At 41.9% G+C, this 21,734-nt stretch overlaps 2 protein-coding genes across 2 annotated transcripts; both read right to left on the bottom strand.

The window, feature by feature from the left end:
• Positions 1 to 9,685: 9,685 nt before the first annotated feature.
• On the bottom strand, positions 9,686 to 17,962 carry LOC145456791 (sodium/hydrogen exchanger 8-like). The gene is made up of 15 exons (XM_080334905.1): positions 17,820 to 17,962; positions 17,571 to 17,764; positions 17,432 to 17,512; positions 16,744 to 16,802; positions 16,602 to 16,685; positions 16,393 to 16,529; positions 15,549 to 15,692; positions 15,358 to 15,490; positions 14,745 to 14,850; positions 13,144 to 13,260; positions 13,000 to 13,082; positions 12,825 to 12,936; positions 12,622 to 12,767; positions 12,023 to 12,238; positions 9,686 to 10,093 (listed from the first exon to the last, which is right to left on the bottom strand). The coding sequence occupies exons 1-15, from the start codon at positions 17,939 to 17,941 to the stop codon at positions 9,986 to 9,988; spliced, it is 1,842 nt and encodes a 613-aa protein (XP_080191031.1). The 5' UTR covers positions 17,942 to 17,962; the 3' UTR covers positions 9,686 to 9,985.
• A 19-nt stretch (positions 17,963 to 17,981) lies between these two features.
• On the bottom strand, positions 17,982 to 21,734 carry LOC145456789 (sorting nexin-25-like). The gene has a single exon (XM_080334903.1). It carries the CDS (start codon positions 21,582 to 21,584, stop codon positions 18,507 to 18,509), a length of 3,078 nt encoding a protein of 1,025 aa, XP_080191029.1. The 5' UTR covers positions 21,585 to 21,734; the 3' UTR covers positions 17,982 to 18,506.

The raw sequence follows: 21,734 nt of genomic DNA, 5'->3' as shown, positions 1-21,734 counted from the left end.
AAATTTTCGACTCGATGTCTAATTTGACACACTTTTGTAACTAAATTTCCGTGGGTTGACTAAAAAAAAAAAGGTCAGCCATTTTGACGCGTCATCGCCCCCCTATCGCCCCTTCGCTATTTTCGCCGCCCGTCGCCCCATTTGTCCATTTTCGCCCCCCTGTCGCCCCCTTCGTCATTTTCGCCCCCCCTATACCGCCAAATCGCCCCCTGGGGGCGATATCGCCCACGTTGGGAACCTCTGTTGTAGATTGTTACTGCTGTTTCACCATAATTTCTGATCATTGGTTCATGAATCAGCCTCTCATCAGTCCAGGTAACACACTATGAGCAGCGAGGTGGATTATAAAGCCAATGAGCCCGAGTTTCAACATTCCAACTGGAATGGCTGGATGAAAAGAATCAATGCTAATGATGCAAAACAGGGCACACAGATCGAGTTCCATCCAGTTATTGAAGGAGACCGTAATGACCTCAACACCACCTTCACCACTCATAAAGAGTGCACACAGCGCTCTGGGGTCGCTATAGCGACCGTCGATCTTCCGATTTGACTGAGGGTTGTATAGGCTACATAATAAAGCTGACAAATTTACCAGTCCTTCTAAGGTTGGGTGGTTTTCACCTATTGCGCTTTTATCTGGGATCAATTGGTAACATCATTGAAGACTTAGGGCTCTAGATGTGATCCAGTTGATCTATGCTGGAAGCGCAACAGCCAGCCACGTCATGTATGGAGGGTGTTTGGACAATAGGGCTATTCAAAAATGACTTTTTTTCTCAAATCGTACTGGCTACTTGATAAAATTGTTAGGTTACCTAATTTAAGCCTACACACATAATTTGGTTCAATTCCAGCCAGTAACCGCTTTGCTACAGGAGAAGAAAGTTTCTATTTATTATATAAAAATAAATAATAAAAATTTGAAAATTTTCTGTTTACTCCATGAAAGTGTTAGGATGTCTATAGAAACGATGCTCACCAAATTTGGTTCAATTCCAACCAGTGGAAGCGGAGTTATTGCCGTCGAAAAATTTGGATTTGAGTAACATAGTATTTACGGTGACCGATTCTTTGTTTATTTATTATAGTTGTGCTCACCGTAAATACTATTTTATTCAAAGCAAAATTTTTCGACCTAACAAATTTATCAAGTAGCCAGTACGATTTGAGAAAAAAAAGTCATTTTTGAAGAGCCCTATTGGACAAGGCAACCCGGCTCACCCCATCTATGCAGCTATGTATCAATATGCCATGAAAATTGCCTTAACTGAGGATGAGCGTGGTGACATGAAGTCCTTCATGGAAATGGTGACTGATGGGGAAATGGGGTAGAGACACACCGAACCAGTAGTGCGAGTATATTTGGGCGAAGGTTCGAAGAAACGTTCAATTGATTCGCAGAAGCAGGAAGAACACCTGCACTTTGGGTGGAGCACCACTACTTGGTAGAAGTGCCCAAGGTCTTTATCAGAAACGAGTGACTCGCAGACCACAATGGGAATCTGCCCTGCATTGTTATCAAGATGCTTCACACCTGCAGCCCATCATCGGTGGTTCTCAAACTTAATTTGGCACGCCTCTTGATAATAGTGAAAAATTTCGCTCCCTCCCTTATCGTCATATCGAAAAATATTAAAAAGAGCAAGCAGAATGTTTGCAATCCCAATTCATTGTTTGGTGGCATGGGAGGTATATTATGGCTGTTGAGACACTTCACAAATATGGAATTCCAGTTGAATACTTTATTAAACATAACCACGTGCAATGATAGCACGTAGCTGCATCACATAGATATTTTAGCGATTTTGGTGGCTAACCCCTTCTATTACCCCACCTGAGCTTAGCTCAAACGCATCTAATCATAACCTAAGTCAAAAACCAGTGGCAGCTACACGCATTTGCCAGTTACTCTTAATTCAGGGACATCTTATTAGTGCAAGGTTCGGTATCACTCAAAATCTAGAATCAGTGTTTGGGTGGTACAGCGGAATTATGAAGTATAGGCCTAATTAGGATTATTGCCACTGGTGAAACATGGAAGTTTCAGCACAAATTAAACTCATTGCGAGGTCAAGAAAAATGATTTCTCTCAAGCTGCTTCGCGCCACCCCTCAGATGCTTTCACCCCCCTAGTTTGAGAACGCCTGTATGTCCGCCCGCGGGAACCATATTGGTGAACTGAGCAAAGGAAGCATGAGAAACTGCTTTTAAAGCCATCGATGTTGGGTGTTCAGACTGCTCACTCTCAGTCATTTGTCAGATGTCAACCGGAGAATGGGGGAGGACCTCAGTAGACATGTACCCGTCAACAGAGCAGTGTTGGGATGTCTCGAGTCATGACTTGACTCGAGTCAGACTCGAGTCAATATTTTCGTATGACTTGACTTGACTCGAGTCACTTTCCAAAAATGATTTGACTTGACTTGACTCGGCGCTTCAAAAATGTCAATTGACTCGTGACTCGGAGCAAAATTTACGAGTCAATTTCAAGTCATCAACTAAACGGTGTCGATTAAATCACCCTAGCTTTTTTATGTATGTTCGGATTGTTCGCGATACGCCGATGTCACTTGTGAGGGCAAGCAGTAATTTACTGATTGCAAATTGACCACAAACGAAACTATCACAACTTCCGTTGTCGTAGCAGTAGTGGATTAATCCAATAGCAACGTATCTTTGTTTCTCAAAGCTCAGTATACGCAGCACCCACCTTTACCAACCCGCTGGTATAATTTAAATCGAACGAACATCGTTTATGTGTTTATATTCTCGCAGGTGTGTAGATGGGTAGTGTAGGATACTGTAGCATATCAATTTGTTACGACTTCTCTAGGCTTCGTATTCGATCCTCTATTTTGGTTGATAATAACAGACTGTAGCATGTATCTATACGCAGCAGTTACTCAAGTATTTTATTAGCAGTTCTAAGTGTGCGTGAGCGATACAGCGCATTTTTGCATGTATATTTAACTTTATATTTTTAATTTGATGCAACATAAATGTCCAATTAATCCGTCTTTAATCCAGTTAGCAAAATCTAATGACTTTACATCATCACTCATACTTCGAAAATCCAATTTGACTTGAATCGTGACTTGACTCGTGACTTGACTTGACTTGACTCGACTTGACTCGAGTCACCTCCAAAAAACGAGTGACTTGACTTGACTCGAGTCAACTTCGAAAATCGACTGACTTGACTTGACTCGAGTCAGAATGTGCAATGACTCGAGATGACTCGTGACTCGAAGGTAGTGACTTGATCCCAACACTGCCACAGAGACCTCACCAATACACAGATGAAGCGAGATGCAGGGGCCATTGAACCTAAATGGTTTGTGGAAATGAAGCCATTCATCAACGATAGCGAAAAGGGGTTGATCGTGTAATCCTGAACTGAATTCACAATTATGGAGTGATGACGTATAGTCGAAATGCTCTGAGGGGAAGCTGACGTTAGGATAGCCATGCAGATCAACAGGAGTGAAAATTCAGTGACACCGACCATGGTTGTCATATCCGAGGTGAAAGCCCTGGCATCGCTAAAAATGTCCTAAGGTTAACGAGTAAAACATTCACATTAATTAATTGAAGTTGTTCAACCGACTGATCATTTTCACCCAGCTGGATATGGAAGTTGAGACAAGCTTACAGTATGAGTTCACTCATTTCCCGTTGTCCCTGTTCAGCAACAAAGATCAGAAGATGAACAAGGCAGAATTTTCAAATACAACCAACCATGAAGGCCTGAATTGATCAACTTGACTTGACCAACCAATCATGCTGTACCCTCGAAATTGATGGTATAGATGGCTTCTGTTCATGATGAAGTAGGAACAACGTCAGACATGACAGGCAATTGGCACTTGGCAGCAATTACCTGAGCTACGTGCAATATTTGGGCTGTTGCTTTCAGAATGTCATTGTGGTCTTTGATGGTCACAGCAGTTCACCAAAAGATACAACAAGTTCTCAAGGAAGACAGCGGCAGGAGTGATCAAACCAGAGACACTACCCCTAATAGAGGGTGCAGATGCACAACGTTCACTCCTAGCGCGAACCTGCAGACACAGGATTGGGTTATTTTACATAACATGTCTCTGAACCCCAGCAATTACGGATGGAAATAGGCGTATTGGATATGAGCTAGATCCAGTATTGTGGAACCCATGGCTCCTGATGTCCAGTCTTCAGGATTACCGGACCACGACCTAACATCGACCTCGCCCTCCGCCACATACCACCCAATGTTGTCGCTTGCGTCTTATATTCTCTGCATTACTTTTCATTCAGTGTGCATGCCTCTTATTTACTTCGCCTAGGCTAAGGTGGGTGTCTGATCTTAATGGCTACTCCAAGTTGTTTCGACACCCTCCTATCTTTTCATTGTATCGCAGTCTTGTGATGTTTTGAAACGATGAAAATATTAATAAACCTGACTGACTGACTGACTGACTGACTGAGCTATTGCAATTCACAAGCTGTAATTGTCAAAAAGATTGCAACAAGATGCAACTGCACATGTACATGCATTTCGGCCTGTGGAGTATGTACAGGACTATGCAAAACTGCAGTCACGATGATGTTGAGTCTGAAGAAGGCATATGCAATGCCTGTTGAAATGTCTGACATTGTGCATGAGAAATAACACTTCAGTAAACATAGCTATGCTATGTGAAATAAAGGCTATTTTGCGCATAAATATCGAAGTGGGTGTGGCGTCTTTCTCAAAGCAGAGCCTGTAGTGAAATATAAGTGTTTAAAATCAATTGAGAATTATGGAATACCAATATTAAACCCGTCCTAAGTTACTGATAGGCGATAAATATATTTTTTATTTTTATTTTTAAATTCGTCAAATTTAACAGCTTTTTTGGGAAGTTTCCCCACAAGAGTTGAACTTCAACATTTTAACACATGTTATTACACACCCTAACAAAGATATTGGTGAAGGAATTTATTGGTAACAATATAGTTCACAGATTTTCATAAGTTTCCCTTACTATAACTAACCAATCAATTTTTGTTGAAACCGTCCAGTACCTTATTCTCATCGCATATATGCGCTATGTCGATGTTTGATATGAACGCATGGCATCACGCACACCAATGCTACTTAGCCTATTTCATAGCCCAATGGTGAGAGTTCAGCATGCATACACCCGCTTTATCTTATATTATAAACCTGACTGGAAATTTATTATCGTGAATTATACTGGACTCATTCACCTTTACTTTGCTTAAATTTATTTCGAATGCCAAGTGAAAACCGTGGGCGTTGTCAATGTGAAGTTGGATAACTCGGAAAATTTTCGCGACCAGTTGGAAATTGAGATAAGTTCAGTTCATACCAAGTCAGTGCTCTTTGTTATAAGCACGAGAATGACAAATGTCTGTACAGCAAGCTCGGTTCGTTTCGGACTATACAATTTTGTAGTATTTTCCGGAAAACCTCAAGTAGATTAAATTCAAAATTGTAAAGCATTGAAAAATATCAGAAATAAATTAGAAGATTACCAGCATTTCGCTCTAAGTAGACAATTATGTCGGAATCAGGGTATCTGGTATTCTCCTAAATTAACATTACAATTTAGATAAACGATATTCGTAATTGTGGAAGAATTAAAGCTTCGCGTCCGGAGAGTTAGCATTTTTATATAATCTGTTGTGAAGAACAGAGAGTAGGCCTACATCAAAACAATGTGACGTCTACCAGCGCATCTGAGATATTGTGCACATTGCACAATCTTGAACTACCGGCTTCTCGAGCGGTAGGTCGTGGGTTCGATCCCCGGCCGGGTCATACCAAAGACTCGAAAATTGGTATCCGCAGCTATCCTGCTAGGCGCTCAGCAATCACGGATAGCATGGAGGAGAAAAAAAACGGGGGCGCAGACTAGATGACCTCATGGGGCCGTATCGCAACTCCGTCGTCAAAGCATCTCGATGGTGCAGGCGAGAAAGAATATCATCTCTCTCTCTCTCTCCCCGCGCAGCAATCAAATCGGATCACGCGTTAGCATACGAAGATTGCGACACATTCGCGTTTGCTGATTGACTCTGAATTGGTATCTTTGAAATAATAGTCGACGTCAATGCCACTCATGTATTTGGATAAACTTTGCTTCCAGTTATATCTTTAAAACAACCTTTACGGTTCTCGATATTATTGAAAATACTCGTGAAGTCGTGATATACTCATATATGACGTATGAATATGTTGTTACTTATCGTTCCCAATGATCATGATTTTAAAAATTATATGTAGGTAGAATCACCACACATCGACCAATAATCGCTGATGCGCAATTGCCCATTGCCATCCATCATTGCTCTGGTAAACCTCTAGTACAGTGGTTCCCAACCTTTTTGTCTCCATTCCCCACTTAAAGATTTATTCCGAGCCTTCATTCCCCACCAAGCCCGTAACAGCACTTCGTCAGCCCCTCCCCCCTAAAAAAACGTTGGTCTTGGGTCCCCCACAATGAGATAAACCAAACAACGCCCCCTAGAACCCCCTCATAACATATAACATAACATAACATTGTTGGGTTATTATTTTTATCTGAACAAGTCACACACAATGTACAATGCGATAAGACACAATGCGATGTCATGAACAGATAGGAGGATGTCGAACGACACGCATCAGTAGCGATCCTTTACTCTAACATCCACCTCGGCCTAGAGTGCCCGATGTTACAGTTTTTTTCGATGTTGATCTTCTTTGAAGCTGGGACCTTTTCTACTGGTTCTTTCCATTCCTTGTGAGTAGTTTCTTTCGTCGGGTCTTTTTACTGGGCTTTTTTGTCGCCGTAAGAACGGCAACGGCGGGGGAAGAGGAGCCCAGATAAACCTCCGACGGGAATCGAACCCGGTTCTCCTGCGTGCTGGGCGCTTATCGTAACCACTACACTATCTCCCCCGCTATCCCCCCTCAGCCACCCTGAGCCTGTACGCTTCCCTCACTTATCAGCTACATAACATAACATAACATAACATAACATAACATAACATGGTTGGGTTATATTTTTATCTGAACAAGTCACACACAATGTACAATGCGATAAGACACAATGCGATGTCATGAACAGATAGGAGGATGTAGAACGACACGCATCAGTAGCGATCCTTTACTCTAACATCCACCTCGGCCTAGAGTGCCCGATGTCACAGTTCTTTTTCGATGTTGATCTCTTTGAAGCCGCGGCCCTTTCTACTAGTTCTTTTCCATTCATTCTGAGTGCTTTCTTTCGTCGGGTCTTTTTCTGGGCTTTTACATTGCGTGTACTGTTTAGTGTGTCGCCTTATATCGACTAAACGCGCGAAAAATTATATAATTCATGTTTGAATCGGTCAATATGATCGGGAATTGCATATATTTTGTTATCAATTTTTTATCCCCTCTCTGCTCACGTAATCAGATTTACCGGTAGAGCTAATTGAGGCGCGTTGGAAAAGATAAGACCCCTAACTAAGTATTAAACATCTTCGGGCGGACCCGTTGGTATATTGACCTCGTTACATTATGCTATTTTGTGACCTATATCTGCTATGTCAAAAGCTTTGGAAATCGCCAAAACTAAAAGACACTCACGATTCCAAATTGGTAACATTGTTGGGTTATTATTTTTTATCTGAACAAGTCACACAAAATGTACTATGCGATAAGACACAATGCGATGTCATGAACAGATAGGAGGATGTCGAACGACACGCATCAGTAGCGATCCTTTACTCTAACATCCACCTCGGCCTAGAGCGCCCGATGTTACAGTTCTTTTCGATGTTGATCTTCTTTGAAGCTGGGTCCTTTTCTACTGGTTCTTTCCATTCCTTGTGAGTAGTTTCTTTCGTCGGGTCTTTTTACTGGGCTTTTTTGTCGCCGTAAGAACGGCAACGGCGGGGGAAGAGGAGCCCAGATAAACCTCCGACGGGAATCGAACCCGGTTCTCCTGCGTGCTGGGCGCTTATCGTAACCACTACACTATCTCCCCCGCATTACTGCGGCAAATAATTTTTGCCTGCGCGATATGTCATTTGTCTTGTGCGGTTCAGATCGCCAAGACAGGATCATTCGGCGCCAGTCAGTTAGCCGCCTATGGGCTATGGACAATTAAAGATATGTGTATATTGTATATATATCGGAGTTTTCGGTCAGAACAGGGGCATTCCTTCTCGGCAGAGCTCTTCTCGCTGCTGATCGTTCTGGCACACTTCTCGGAGTCGCATGTTACATGGTCTATAACTTCATATGTATTGGTGCGTCGATGCGCAGTAGCCTAATGGCCGACTCCGAAGCCTCCATTTCTATAAAATCTACGTATTTTCGTGGGGGAAGGCTACCCAATGATCAAGATATTCGGCACTAATAAATCGCGCACCCAACGCAAAATTTTTTTGAAAAATTGGCATAAATTTCCAAAAAATACTCCATAATTTATGGTAATTCACGAAATAATTTTGGGCCCTTCGAGCTCGCTCCCCCCAATTGGGGGGTTTGGGGTGCGGCAATTACGGTCCTGTTCGCCACTACCCAACACTTTTTTCATAACAGAGCAGCTAGTTGCTGGTTTGACTACACAAGACACCCAACCACACCAGTACGCAAGACAATCGCCTATAATTGCAACATAAAAAGTATTGTGAACCGATACCGGCAACCAATGATATAAATTTATATCATTGCCGGCAACGGTCAAAATTTGGCGAAAGCGTCGTGCAAGTGTCGTGCTGAATGCGTTTGTGACGCCATCATTGTCCATCCAGAGTTAAAAATGAGGTTTTGTGAACAACACGCAATATAATTTTCGACACATACATTCCAGAGCAGTTAACTGGTAACGGTAATTGCGCATGTCTCCGTGAATATGTGAACTGTCCTGTATATAATTTTAAACAAATGCGTCTATTCTCAACCAGCAACCATTGAATTCGCCATGAGTGGGGAATTCCCCACCGTTTAGGAACCACTGCTCTAGCGAGTCTCTCGTTGTCTCCTGGCAGTCCAGCAGTCACAGGCGTGTGACACCAGTACCAATATCCAGCCCTGGTAAAGTAACGGCAGAAACGAAATCCGTCGTCAAAATCGATCACTACTGAATGAGTAGTACTCATTTAGCGGATCACCGATCCGTTGAGGCAATTTCAAATTCTGTTTAATAAGTTTACATAAGCTTTCATAAGTTTCCATCAGTTTCATACGTTCCCATAAGTTTTATAAGTTTTCATAAGTTTTTATAAGTTCCCATAAGTTTTAAAAGTTTTCATAAGTTCCCATAAGTTTCCATAAGTGTCATAAGTTTCCAAGCACAAAATAAAGGCGCCCGATATAAGGGGGTTCCAGGGCCGTGGGTAGAATATAATTCATATTTCCGTAATGATGTTTAGCAGCAGCTTTCCATTGATACCCGGTTTACCGCTCTAGCCGGCCAAAAATGGCCGTAAAATTGCCTTTAGTCGAATGGAAAGTATAAGTATGACGTAACCCAAGTGCAGTGAGCTGTTCAATCTCGCTGTGTCCATACCACTTAGGACACTATGTTGGAACCCTCCAATGACTGGTTTCGGTTGGCTGTACTCACTCATTGTCGATCCTTCCACTCCGGTTGAAAATCGGTGCACGCTACGCGCCTGCAATCCTTTCACCAACCCCAGACAAGATTTACTACACACCAAAAAGTTTAGCATCTTATGCAGGTGGCCTGCTTCTATTTATCGACCCATCACAAAATGCGCACAGTGCAAAGGGAAATGATAATATTATAGACACTATGAAATTGCTACGAGTGCAATATATGATCTCGGAACAAGCCGTTATAAAAGTACCATGTCCCAGTTTCCCCAACCAACTATAAAGTCACACGCTGCAACACGTGTTTTTATGACACAGCTACATCCACAGGACGCAAACACGGTAATGGGGAAAAGATGGCACAAATATCGCTAGCTAGCTGATCAGATACAGCTGAATGATTGCCGTCTACAATTCCGTCTCGTCTTCGTCCTCCGACGCCGAAGGCCTGCCTCTGACTTCCTCGTACCACTTGTTAGTCAGCTGTTGCATGTGCGTGCGGTTGCGTATCATTTCCTAAAAGAATAGGGCAAATTCTAAGAACTTATGGATGCAACAATCGTGGAATGGACAAGAAGCAATTAACACAAAAAAAAATTGTTCACACCTCAGATAGTCAAAGCAATCAGTGATGATACTAAAGACAGGTAAGGTGGTAGGTAACGAAGCACTTCTACTTTTGGAGTGCTCAATTCGGTTTTGCATACATCCATTTCTACTTTAACAATTTTGAAGCAAAGCTACTTCTTTTTTACAAGTTGGATTTAGAAGAGCTTCTTGGAGGTACAAAACTTCAATAAAGAATTGAATAGTATATTCATATTGAAATGAACCCGAATATTTTATGCTGACACTCGTCAGGGGTAATCGTCAGCAACTAGTAGAGAATTGGAAAGAACACTGTATAATGCATATCGCCAAGGCTATTTCAACAAAAGGAGTCCGTGTACCATTTAAAAATAGTACATTGAACGCTCTCTTATTCGAAATTTAATGCTGGTGACCTCATATTTTGTGGTACGATTGTTGATATGCAATGTTCTTTCCGATTCTCTACTAGTTACTGACGATTACCCCTGACGAGCGTCAGCCGAAAACATTCGGGTACATATCAATATAAACATGAACATACTGCTCGATTGTAAATTTGGATTTTGCGGAGTTGAAATTAGTTTTAAGAAATGTCTTTATGAGTGAAATTGTCTTATCAATTCGGCGAAATGACCCCAGAATGACAGGAGTGCCTGAGTAATTCTGATATGTTCTGGAAATTGTACGAATAATTCCCAAGTAGTAGATTGGGACAAGACGCGGCAGACATTTCTCAGTCAATCACTGGTGACATCACCGCGAAGGTTGCAGAACGCGTAACCGCGACTGATGCCGAATGCCTACCGTCATCACAAATTCGTAAATTTTTGAAATTACATTCTCTTTCCGTGATTTCACGCGCAAAAGCGACGCAAATCCATCCACACATATTGTTACTTGGAAAATTCTAAAAAACAAGTAGTTTGGGCTTCAAAACTATTCAAATATAAAACGAAGTAGTGTAAAAACATCACCACAAAAGAGTAACTACTGTGAGCAGACAAAGTCTGTTAGGGAAATCCACAGAAGCTGAAAGAATCCATCACTGATCCCCTCTCATTATACCTGTAGCGATTGTATGATGCAGCAGGGCTGTAATGACTCGAGTCGCGATTGTTTGGTGACTCGAATCATTTCTTCAAATGCGTAAAATGACTAGACTCGAGTCAATTTTTCTATTGACAAGACTTGAGTCAGTGTTTCTATTGACTCAACTTGTACTCTAGTTATTGTGCGTGACTCAAACTAAGTCATACGAGTCGAGACTAGGATGGCCAAAACAGACATATCATTGCAACTTACAAGAAAGCTACCACATTATTAGTATTTCGTCTATCTGTCCTGATACTTGGAAAATAGGGCCAGAAACTGTTAAATCTGGGGAAAATTAGTATATTATGTGCGCGAGTCATTCTATATAACTCGAGCAGAGTTTCACAAGTGAGTTGAACCGGATTGAATGGAAACTGATGAGTGAACATAATGGCTAGGACTTGGACTCGAGTCAAAACACTTTGACTCGGACTCGACCCTCTACTAGCTGACTTTGACTCGAGTCAAAACTATAAAAGTGACATTGACTTGACTCGGAACCTTGTGACTGGGTTACAACCCTGTGACGCAGTGCAGTTGATGACCATCACAGAAGTGACATCACGGATATACTGTGACGCAAAGAGTGCAAGTCACACCACAACGTTTTAATTTAACATTAGTAAGTTGTCATATTTCCCTGGCTAGGTAGGTCCATGAATTCGGAACATCAGAAACCTTACGTGCAAAATACAATCTGCTTTTTTCTATCGCTTTGTAGCTATGGAAACAATAAAAGCGACACAACCGAATCCTAATTACCATTTTGGTAATCCTCCTGGTGAAGAAAGGAAGCAGGTATTTCGCGTCGAGATATGCGAATCCTTTCAGTTCCGGTCGCGCCGCGATATATTTGTCCTCGTACTCTTCTTCCGTCAATTCCGATATATGATCCGATTCCAGTGCCGTACCCATTTCCTCGGTCTTGCTCATCGTCCAGTTACCGGAGATATCGCGAAATTCCTGAACCCGCAGGCACTGGGGGAAAAGAATGATATACGTCACAACAGTAGATATATAGGATTGTCGGCAGCGTCTTCAATGTCGTAGTCGCATTCCGGGCATCAATCCTTATGGAAGGTAATCATTTCGAGTTGTCATGACACCGTTGGAAAAATTACCTTTATCTGCTCAGCGAACAGTGAACATATTCCTTTTACTAACATCAGTAATTATGCTGTGGCTACTAAGCAACCCTTTAGCTTAGCCTACACTGCGCCACCCTTTTTGCTATCCCAACTATCCTGGAATGCCGCACGCCTACCGGGGAAGCCGTGGATACCAGAATTACAAGCAAGTATTTGGTCGTGTCGAACACTATGCTGTCGTGTATTCGCAACTAATGAAAAACAATAGCGAACCTTGACTACAGGAAATGTCGCACCACCAAGTATCAGTATCGTAAAGAGCACAATGATTAACGAGGTAGTTATGATCACATGTCGCTTCTCATCGCTGTCCAGCTCTAAATGCAAGCTGAGCACATAGCAAATTGCTCCTCGTAAACCTAAAAAATACGATTTAAAAAGTTACATGCACCAAAAATAGCTAACACAGAAAATACCGCTGAACCACATGATGAATTGCATCCGTTTAGTGATTTTCGTGTCTCGGAAATGATTCAAAACCCACGACAAGGGGTAAATGTTCAGGGCCCGGGCTAACAACAGCAATATCTGTTAAAAACATGGACAGGTATCAAGAAGTAGCTTTGATAAATGTCACTAGTGTGTGCTCACAATGCTCCATATCACAAAGGCTGGCTGGAAGTTGTGTTCAAAGCTGAAAATAGCCATCCCGAGATACGCGAATACACTTGTCTCTGTACAAAAAAATGGATCTTTGTGAAACAAGGGCGCGACCCACAATCACCAATCATTTACCTGCCATGTACGCCAAGGTTCGAAGGGTTTGTTGTATGTTGATTTGCGTTACGAGAGAGAGGTTGTGGTGAGTGTAATGGGACATCACAATGCCGGCAAAAAGTATGGCCATGATTCCTGCAAAAATATTTTTGACAAACATTTAATATTAATTGTAACATCTAATTTCAGACGTCTGGCAAATACCACTTGACAATTTAGTTTAAACAAAATCGAGTCATACGGTGTCAGAATTTCAAGATGACACTGACGTATCAAAACACACACTTCAACCATTGATTTGTTGGACAACCACTCAATTTATTGTGGTACAATCAGTTGTCAGACTAACCCAGGGCTGGCCAACCTTTTCAGCCAAAGGGCCACATTCGATTGACGAAATATTGCGCGGGCCACTTACCGCGCGAAGCGCGAAAATTTTTTGAAGTTCATAGGTCAATAATATTGTCACTTGACTATATTGCGGGCCTGCCGCATATCGCTGGGCTAAGTTTGCGAGGACTGGGCTATTCGGCGCATGGACATATCGATATCGAAAGCTGCGACCAACATGCGTCAAGCGCCTAGACTTCATAGTCAACGATCTTACTGCGAGCCTAAACGCAAGGTCGCATATGTTGAAAGACACTTTGTCCCGTAATCGCGAATATAGTTAGACTCAATCTGATACATCAGGCGTTCTTCCATTTAAACAAAAAGGGTAACAATATTAAAAACAAGGAATCGAGTGACAACAGGTTTCTCTAAGCTTGCAGAAAATTTTTACTTTTGATAAATCTATCGCAAATTATTCTGCTTTATTGTAGTGTACGAAGATATACCAATATGTGACTGGCTGATGGATCTGTCAATGCGTCGGAACTGATATTTTAGTCATCACATCTCAAGTGTAGCGGCCAAACTAATCAAATTTTTGGTTGGCCTTGCAAGTTCACAATCTGTGCAAACCATTTTTGATATTATAAATTTCGGAAATTACCTCGCGGGCCACTCAAAACCTTCTCGCGGGCCACGGGTTGGCCGGCCCTGGACTAACCCGTCTAATACATTAGCTATGTAAATCAATAGCCACCTTACCAGTCAACTGTTGGCATTGAGTATCATGCCGCAACTTCAACGAAAAGTAAGCCAAATAAGTTATTTACACAAGGTATACTTTCAGAAAATCGTTTTTTAATTATTTAAGAACCCAACCAGCTACAAATTATGCTATACTGCAATATTTAATAAATTGGAATTTATAGTTAGGACCAGGATTAGATTTTTGATAAGGTTAAGGCGACAGGAGTTTTAAAATTCCGCCACTATGAACCCGCGTGTAAATACGATGATGGCGTACTCGTTAGACACAAATCACCGACTACTGTAGTGAATATCAAAATTCAAAGTAAAATTGCCCACACGTATAACAAGGACTGAGTATGCAGGAAGAATTACATATAAAGAAAACTGGAAATTCATCAATCAGTCAAGAGGATAGCAGTCAACTCTTTACAAATCACTCCCAAACCATTACCTGAAAATCCCGCTGTCAGCACAAAGAAACGAGTTGAAAACACATAGCCGACATTATAAATAAATCAGTATCCGCTTCAACATACCTGACAATTTGAGTCCCTCGGCAAGACCATACGGAATGTAAGAGAAGATTAGCATCATACCCATTTCCAGAGAAGGAGTTTTTCGCAGATCCACCCACTTGAGCAAGTGATAGTGATGAGTCAAGGAAAATGAAATACAGCAGAATGTCTTCTAATTCGCAAAACAGAACTCATTTATAAATGGAAGCCGACCATCTTGTGTGACAATCAAAAAGGCTACTTGACAAACAGTATGCAAAAAATTGCAAATAACGATTTCGTTATTGCTGTTATTACTACTGCATTCATTGCAATGGAAGGTGCTGAAGCCATTTGAAATAGTATTAACTTCTGTTAAAATCAATTGCTAAGAAAATCACAATAGTACAAGCCTGGCAACATGTTACTTTATCTGGAAGATTGTCCAAGGTGAAAAGGAATGGGCCTAAATATCTACAAAGGCACCTAATAGAGCTTCTTGACATTACCGGCATTCATTCAACAGCACACACAGCCTAACCCTGACCATCAAGTAATATATCAAACAACATGGCTTTAAGAAGCCTAGTTTGCGAGCTTGCAGTAAGTGCATATCAATCGTATGTCAACGTGGGAAAATACTGCAAAAGGATATCAATGCGCTGATCAACCCTAGCAGCACGCCAAGAGCCGCCGATCCCAACATCATCCTCAAAAAGTCGGTGAGGGCCAACGTGAATCTTGAGGTAGTCCCGTCGACAGTTTCATTAGCCAGCGATTGAAACGTGCTGAGTAACGAGGGGACAATGTGAAATCATGGACTTGATGAAACAGTTTCTGGCTTACTTTGTCAGCACGATCGACACGGCGTCGTTTAAAATGCTCTCACCAAATACCAACATGTTCAGCACGGGGTCAACATTCAATGCATTGAAAATGGCGATCGTCGCTACTGGGTCAACAGCAGATACCAATGATCCATAAGCAAAACTGCGAAGAAAATTCGAAAAAAATCGGTGTAGCAACAACAAAAATATTCTGAGATCATTTTCTCAACAATGGTGTGACATTATAGATATCTTGCAACGCGGCAATCTCATATTATAGGGAAAGACTCAATTCTGTAAGGTGCATTTCACCCGCTGTCTAGGGCAGTGTTCGTAGGATGATTAGGAGTACGGTAGGTCTGTAGATGTTGAATGTAAGACACAGCGACCCCACTAATGCTGCACCGAAATCATGACGTCACAACGCCATATTTTGTTTTCAGGCTAATCAAAAGACTACTCCAGCAATTTCGCCCGTGCAAAAACAGAGCAGATACTGAGTCGAGTGTCAATCGGTCATGAATCGAGTCGAGTAATGAAAATGGATATTTTCGAGTAATGGAATTTTACAACCTAAACATGAAGAGTTACTGTAAATGTTAACAGGAATCATAGTCGCAATACTTTCTTCCCATTACGGCAGTCTGGGAACCTCGATTGGTCGTAACTTGGCATCCAAAACCTGATCACAGAGGTACTTCATTCTGTCCATCATTATTCAACAGCCTTAGCCTATATGTGGACATGGAAATGATCCAAACCAGTTATCGTCACAATAATTAATCGCTGATCAATTCCAGCAGGAAGCGCACAATTTCTCCAGGGCAAAAAGGAAATACGTTATTCATATTGACAAATCACACCTGTCAAGAAGAGTCAAATTGTAAGCGATTCCTGCTACGCCCATGAGATAAATACCACCGCCGACAAACATCGCAGAGATTGTGGTTCCGATAACAGCGAAAACCATGATTGAACCAATGTTCTGAAAAAAGTTTCCCTGCAACGAGCAATCAGAAATATTGAAGCTGAAAATTTACACAAACAGCAATCCAACTAGAACAAGTCTAACCTTATGAAGGGAATAGCCCGCTTCAAATATGATTGGTGGCAGCAGTAAAAGGAAAAAAGTATTAGGGCTCAGCATTTCGGCTTCCTGGAAAACACCAGAGATAACGTTTCGAGTAGTATTTTGAACAAATATGGATACTTACAAGCCAATTGCCAACACCTGCTTTCTGAATGGCTCTGACAATCCCACCGATAAGCGCACCTGAAAATAGGTAGATATTTTCAGATAGGATTTATTTGGCAATCGATTGCAAATTGTCAGTCAAATTGTGGCTAGGATTGTTATCAGGGAAGATGTTGAGCGAAACAATCATTAGATGAATCCCTATCAGGTTAGTTCAAATTTAGGGTTACCATATGTTGAGAATCGGGAAAGGAGGGCACGTTTACCAATTAAGAAAAGTTAGTTGATCAAGACTGAAAACAGCCGATTTTGCTACTTTTGCTGGAAAATAAAAAAAAGTCATCCCTTTGGTGGTGACTGAAAAAAAAGATCGTCACTTTACACTTTCTATCGACTCCCGATCAGCTATTTCGCATCATTTATGCCGATTCTCAGTCGAACACGTCCAGTACCCTACCTGTAAAAGCTGTAAAGGAGGACGAATTGCCAAACAGGAGGACATATGGCAACCCTAATCTAGCTGAACGGAAGAAATTTTGGCAGATACTTTTGCCTAAATTATTTGCGCACTGAGTATGAAATTTTTTTAAAGATCGCAGTCCTGGAGATATGATCGGACTAGCCATGCTACACCCAACACCTCACGGTATTTAGAGTTGAAATATTACCACATGCCAGATTATGGCTGGATCGAGAATGTTACTCACCCAAGAATACAACAGCAACACTGTCCGGTAGAAGATGAAACTTGAATTTGATTAAAAAGTGAGTCAACAATATACATAATGCTGTAAACAGAAGTGAGATTAAGTCCGCATCTTATTAAATCTTGCAACTGCATTTTACCTAGTACAATTAATATAAAGAAGATCCTCATGCTGCTACTCTGTTCCTCTTTTTGTGCTTCTTGTCCAGTCTGGATATTCGATATGGGTTCGTTGATTTCATCCTCTTTTTCAGTGGTGGTAGTTGAGACCGTCGTCGTCGTTAGAGGCACTGTTGTATTTAATCCAGCAGATGCATTGGCGACACTCTTTACGCTGCGAAAAGACAGTTCGACAAGTGTAACACAGCATCCTTGTGTAACAAACTTACTCATCCTGATTTGAACCATCTGTCTTCTCTTTCTTATTTGTAGTTTCTTGATCAATAGCAGCATAGCAAGCCAAGGCGAATATATATAAAAGAGTGAGACGACACAATGCTTTCCACATCATTTAGGCTACTTCTATCATATTAAAATCACAATCGTTACAGCTGTGAAGCCAAAGTAGAAAATTGCTATCATTAGAACGGGAGCAATGGAATCTGGTCGAAATTGCTTCGACTATTCAATTCCCAGAGTGATTGATGCAAAAATCATCAGCTTCATGATATAACAGCATTTAAATCAGTCAATGAGCAGTACCTTTCATTCGTAAGGATCGTATTACAAAATCTAGACATGTGACTCTTCAACAATAGTTGGTCAATCCAACACAGTGTGTAAAAATTAGTGAACAAAAACAGAGTGGTATTGCGACTGGATGATGTCAAAAAGTCAAAGAATGGGACACCGACACTTACTGGTGAAACATTAGCCCCGGCCTTGAAATCATTAGCTCCGGCTTGTAACAGGCTTAAATTTCAAAATATCGCCGTATCACTCACCACTGCGTCGAGTCAATTATGATTTGCAGTGATTACGCATTGCACAGAATATAGAAATCACCGAAATGCCCGAAGATATGAAAATCAAACTCGCGCGATACCTCAAATTACATGCACGCTGTTTGCATCGCATTATTCTCGATCCGTTTTCAAAATTTCTGGAAAGACTTCTTCAACCGTCTGCTCGAGCAACCGATAAAACAAATGTTTATTCAAACGCTTATCCTGAAGGCCGCGGAAAACTTTCGAGAAGCCACGCCTGGCGTTCTCGTGTCCGATCAAATTCTGCAAAGCTTCCGGGACGTTTTCCAGAAATTTAACTTGCGCCTCCAGAGCGGTATGCAATCTTTCCTCTTCGGTACGCTCCTGCAATTTCGGTTTCAACTTACCGTCAGGCCACATCGAGTCTATGAAAACCTGCAGATAGTAAGTCAGCATCGGTTCCGAAACCAGCCACTGCACGGTTTCTCTGATTTGCTTGTTTATACTGCCGCCAAACGCCAGTCTCACAAACACGATCAAGGTCTTACGCAGGGCTCGAAACAATCCGTGAATCTCAAACACCTCGTTGATCAGTTCGTACAACGGGGCGGCGATAGAATCTGGGTCTACGTCTTTGAGACTCTCTTCTTCTTCGTCACTATCGGAAGATTCCTCTTCTTGGTGAATAATTGCGTCCAGTATGTCTTTCGGTAACGTCAACAGCAGACTTCCGAACTGCCACAGGGAGTTTTTGTAGCCATCATTGAAATGTGACTGCCCTGCTAAAGCGCGAGAGAGACCAGTCTTCCTAGTCGGTTTCTTGCGTTTTGCGTCATCTTTTCTATCCCCAGTGCTCGGATTGAGGAAAGCATACACAAACTCACTACGGCTCAAAATTTGATCCTTCAACACGACACTAAGATAATCGTTCAGCGAATTTTTCGAGGTGGCCAAAAATTTTTCAGACAGTGAGCCGAAGCTTATGACAGGTAACGTGGGCATGCGTTGCTTTTTCAAATTTGGCTGCAATCTCTTCAATTCTTGATGCAGCTGCTGGAATTCTTCCAAATTTCGTTCCACTACCCACCCGGAAACATCATCAGTAGCCTCGCGTAAGGTTTCATCAGAGTTTAAAACAACGATACTGTACACAGGATACTTGGACTGTGTGTCATCGCCGCTTGGAACAGACGCGCTTTGGATAGACGCGGACCAGCTGCCCATTCTCGCCCACCAGGTGTCGGTCCTTTCGATGAACAACTGCTGCTCCAGTTTCTGTTCCTGTAACTCCGCGATCTCGGCTTCGAGTACTTTTGTCAACTTGTGATCTTGCCTCGCTGCAGGCCGCAAGCTTTCAAGAGCCTGCGCCTTATACTCCAACTTGTCCTCGATCTCTCGCAATTTCGTGAGAGCTTGATCGGGAGTGGACTTGAGTCGGCCAAAAGCAGCATGGCGCTCGCGGTCAGGGTCTTCAAGGTCTTGAAACATGGCCGAAAGTTCGTCGCCGGTATCGCTTAATTGGGGCATGAGTTGACGTATATAAAAATCGCTTACGACAAAAGAAGGGTAGTGTTCCTTTTCGAGAACGGTGGATATGCGTTTTTGCAGAAATAAAAAATCGTCAGGGTCTTTATTCCCAAGAACGCAATGCTGCATACCCCTCAAGGTAGCCTTGTCAATCTCAATATCTAATTCATCCGGTGACCCAGATACAATATAGGTCTGGTAGAGGTGGCTGATAACTTTAGCCATTTCTTTCCCAGCAGGAGCCGTCTCTTTTAGCAGACCTATATCGATTTCACACCAGTATTTCAGCAACGGTCCTTTCCCGATACTTTTCAGATATTTCAGAAAATAACTCCTCGCCATGTGCGACGTCATGACTTCGTCGTATGTGAGTAAACGCACGCTTGAAGCGATAGCGGCGTCCACACTGTCCCCGTGAAATCCATGTTGATTTTCGTTGCCGCCCATCTCAGCAAGCCTTTTCGCACACAGCTGCCGCGCCACCTGGCATTGATTTATATATTTTTTGAGGTCTCTTGACAGCAGTAGCTGTCCTTTAGCCATGCTTTTGGCTTTTCCGACTTTTTTATCGTCGCGTTTCAGACTGTTAATTGCAGTGGCATGCATTAGCTCGGTCATGATGTGCCGATGAATTTGACGCAATTCCGCTAAATTGTCAGCGGAGCTTATAATTTTTATGAAATCTTCATATGTCGCGGCATACGTGTATGTGCGAGATTTCTCTTCCTCCACTGCCTCTCTTTGATTTACATAAGAGAGAATACTCAGATTTATGTAATCTGGGTCGCAGACAGTTTCGATCAATGGTAAAAACACAAGACCAGCAAGAATTTCACGGAGTATTACTCGGCTACTAGAATTTGAGGATATTTGATAAGGAAAGCATAACCGTATGATATATTCGCTGATTCGTCGTAGAAATTCTTTTTCACAATTACCGTCTCGTAAACACGGATGTAAATGAAATGGAGCAAATTTCTTCTTGACAGGGTCAGTGGCATCCAGCTCACTGAAATATTGTGTTAATGTTTTTGTGTACCGGTTCATTACTAGATTGATAATATCAACTTTAGCCAGTCGCTTGGTGAACACATCGTAGGTCTCCCAGAAATCGGACTTTACTAGTTTGTGCAGCACCCCGCGATCATTACTAACAGTCGCATACCATGTCTCTACATAATCACGAAATGTGTATTCGAAAATTCGATTCATCAACATATCTACATTTTGGGATACGCATACATATGTGCCACACTGCAATTTAGCATCTGGAGTTTGACCAAGAAGAAACAGTTGATCTTGCAAGTCTTTTATCTCTTCTTGTCCGCGACGAGCGAATGAGGTGTCACTTTCATTCTTGTAGTAAAAGCTTAGTCTATCAGCAACAGTATGTAAAATTCGATGGTATATCTTTGTAACGCGAGCTACAATTCTCTTAAACCTAGTCATTTCCTTGATGACCGTTTCATCTTCAACATGATGGACATTCCCATTGATAGTGTCATTCTGCTCCAAATGCAGCTTAACGGCTCTATTGATAACCTCGATTCCAATCAAATACGCAAGCAATGTTCCCAGAGTGATGATCAAAATGTGATGGAAAATTGAAACAAGTACACAGAAGATAGATGGAAGTAAAATCAAAGCTAATAGTCCAGCTCCAATATACAATACATATTTACCGTTGTTGAGCACGTCCATGATTCCAAGTCATTCAATTACTCGCCCTTTTCTTTTCCAGCAACTTTTTCGTGGAAGGCAGCGTAAACAAACAATCCCAAGATAACGTGCACGACAACAATTGCGATGATTGCTGCAGGAACAATGGAGCTATCCTCGTCTAATCCAAAG

The sequence above is a fragment of the Botryllus schlosseri genome, chromosome 15 (assembly GCF_051294905.1).
Source record: "Botryllus schlosseri isolate E-star chromosome 15, Bs_hap1, whole genome shotgun sequence".
NCBI lineage: Eukaryota > Metazoa > Chordata > Ascidiacea > Stolidobranchia > Styelidae > Botryllus > Botryllus schlosseri.
Note: the sequence above shows the minus strand (reverse complement) of the source record. Positions and strands in the feature narration are given on the sequence as shown.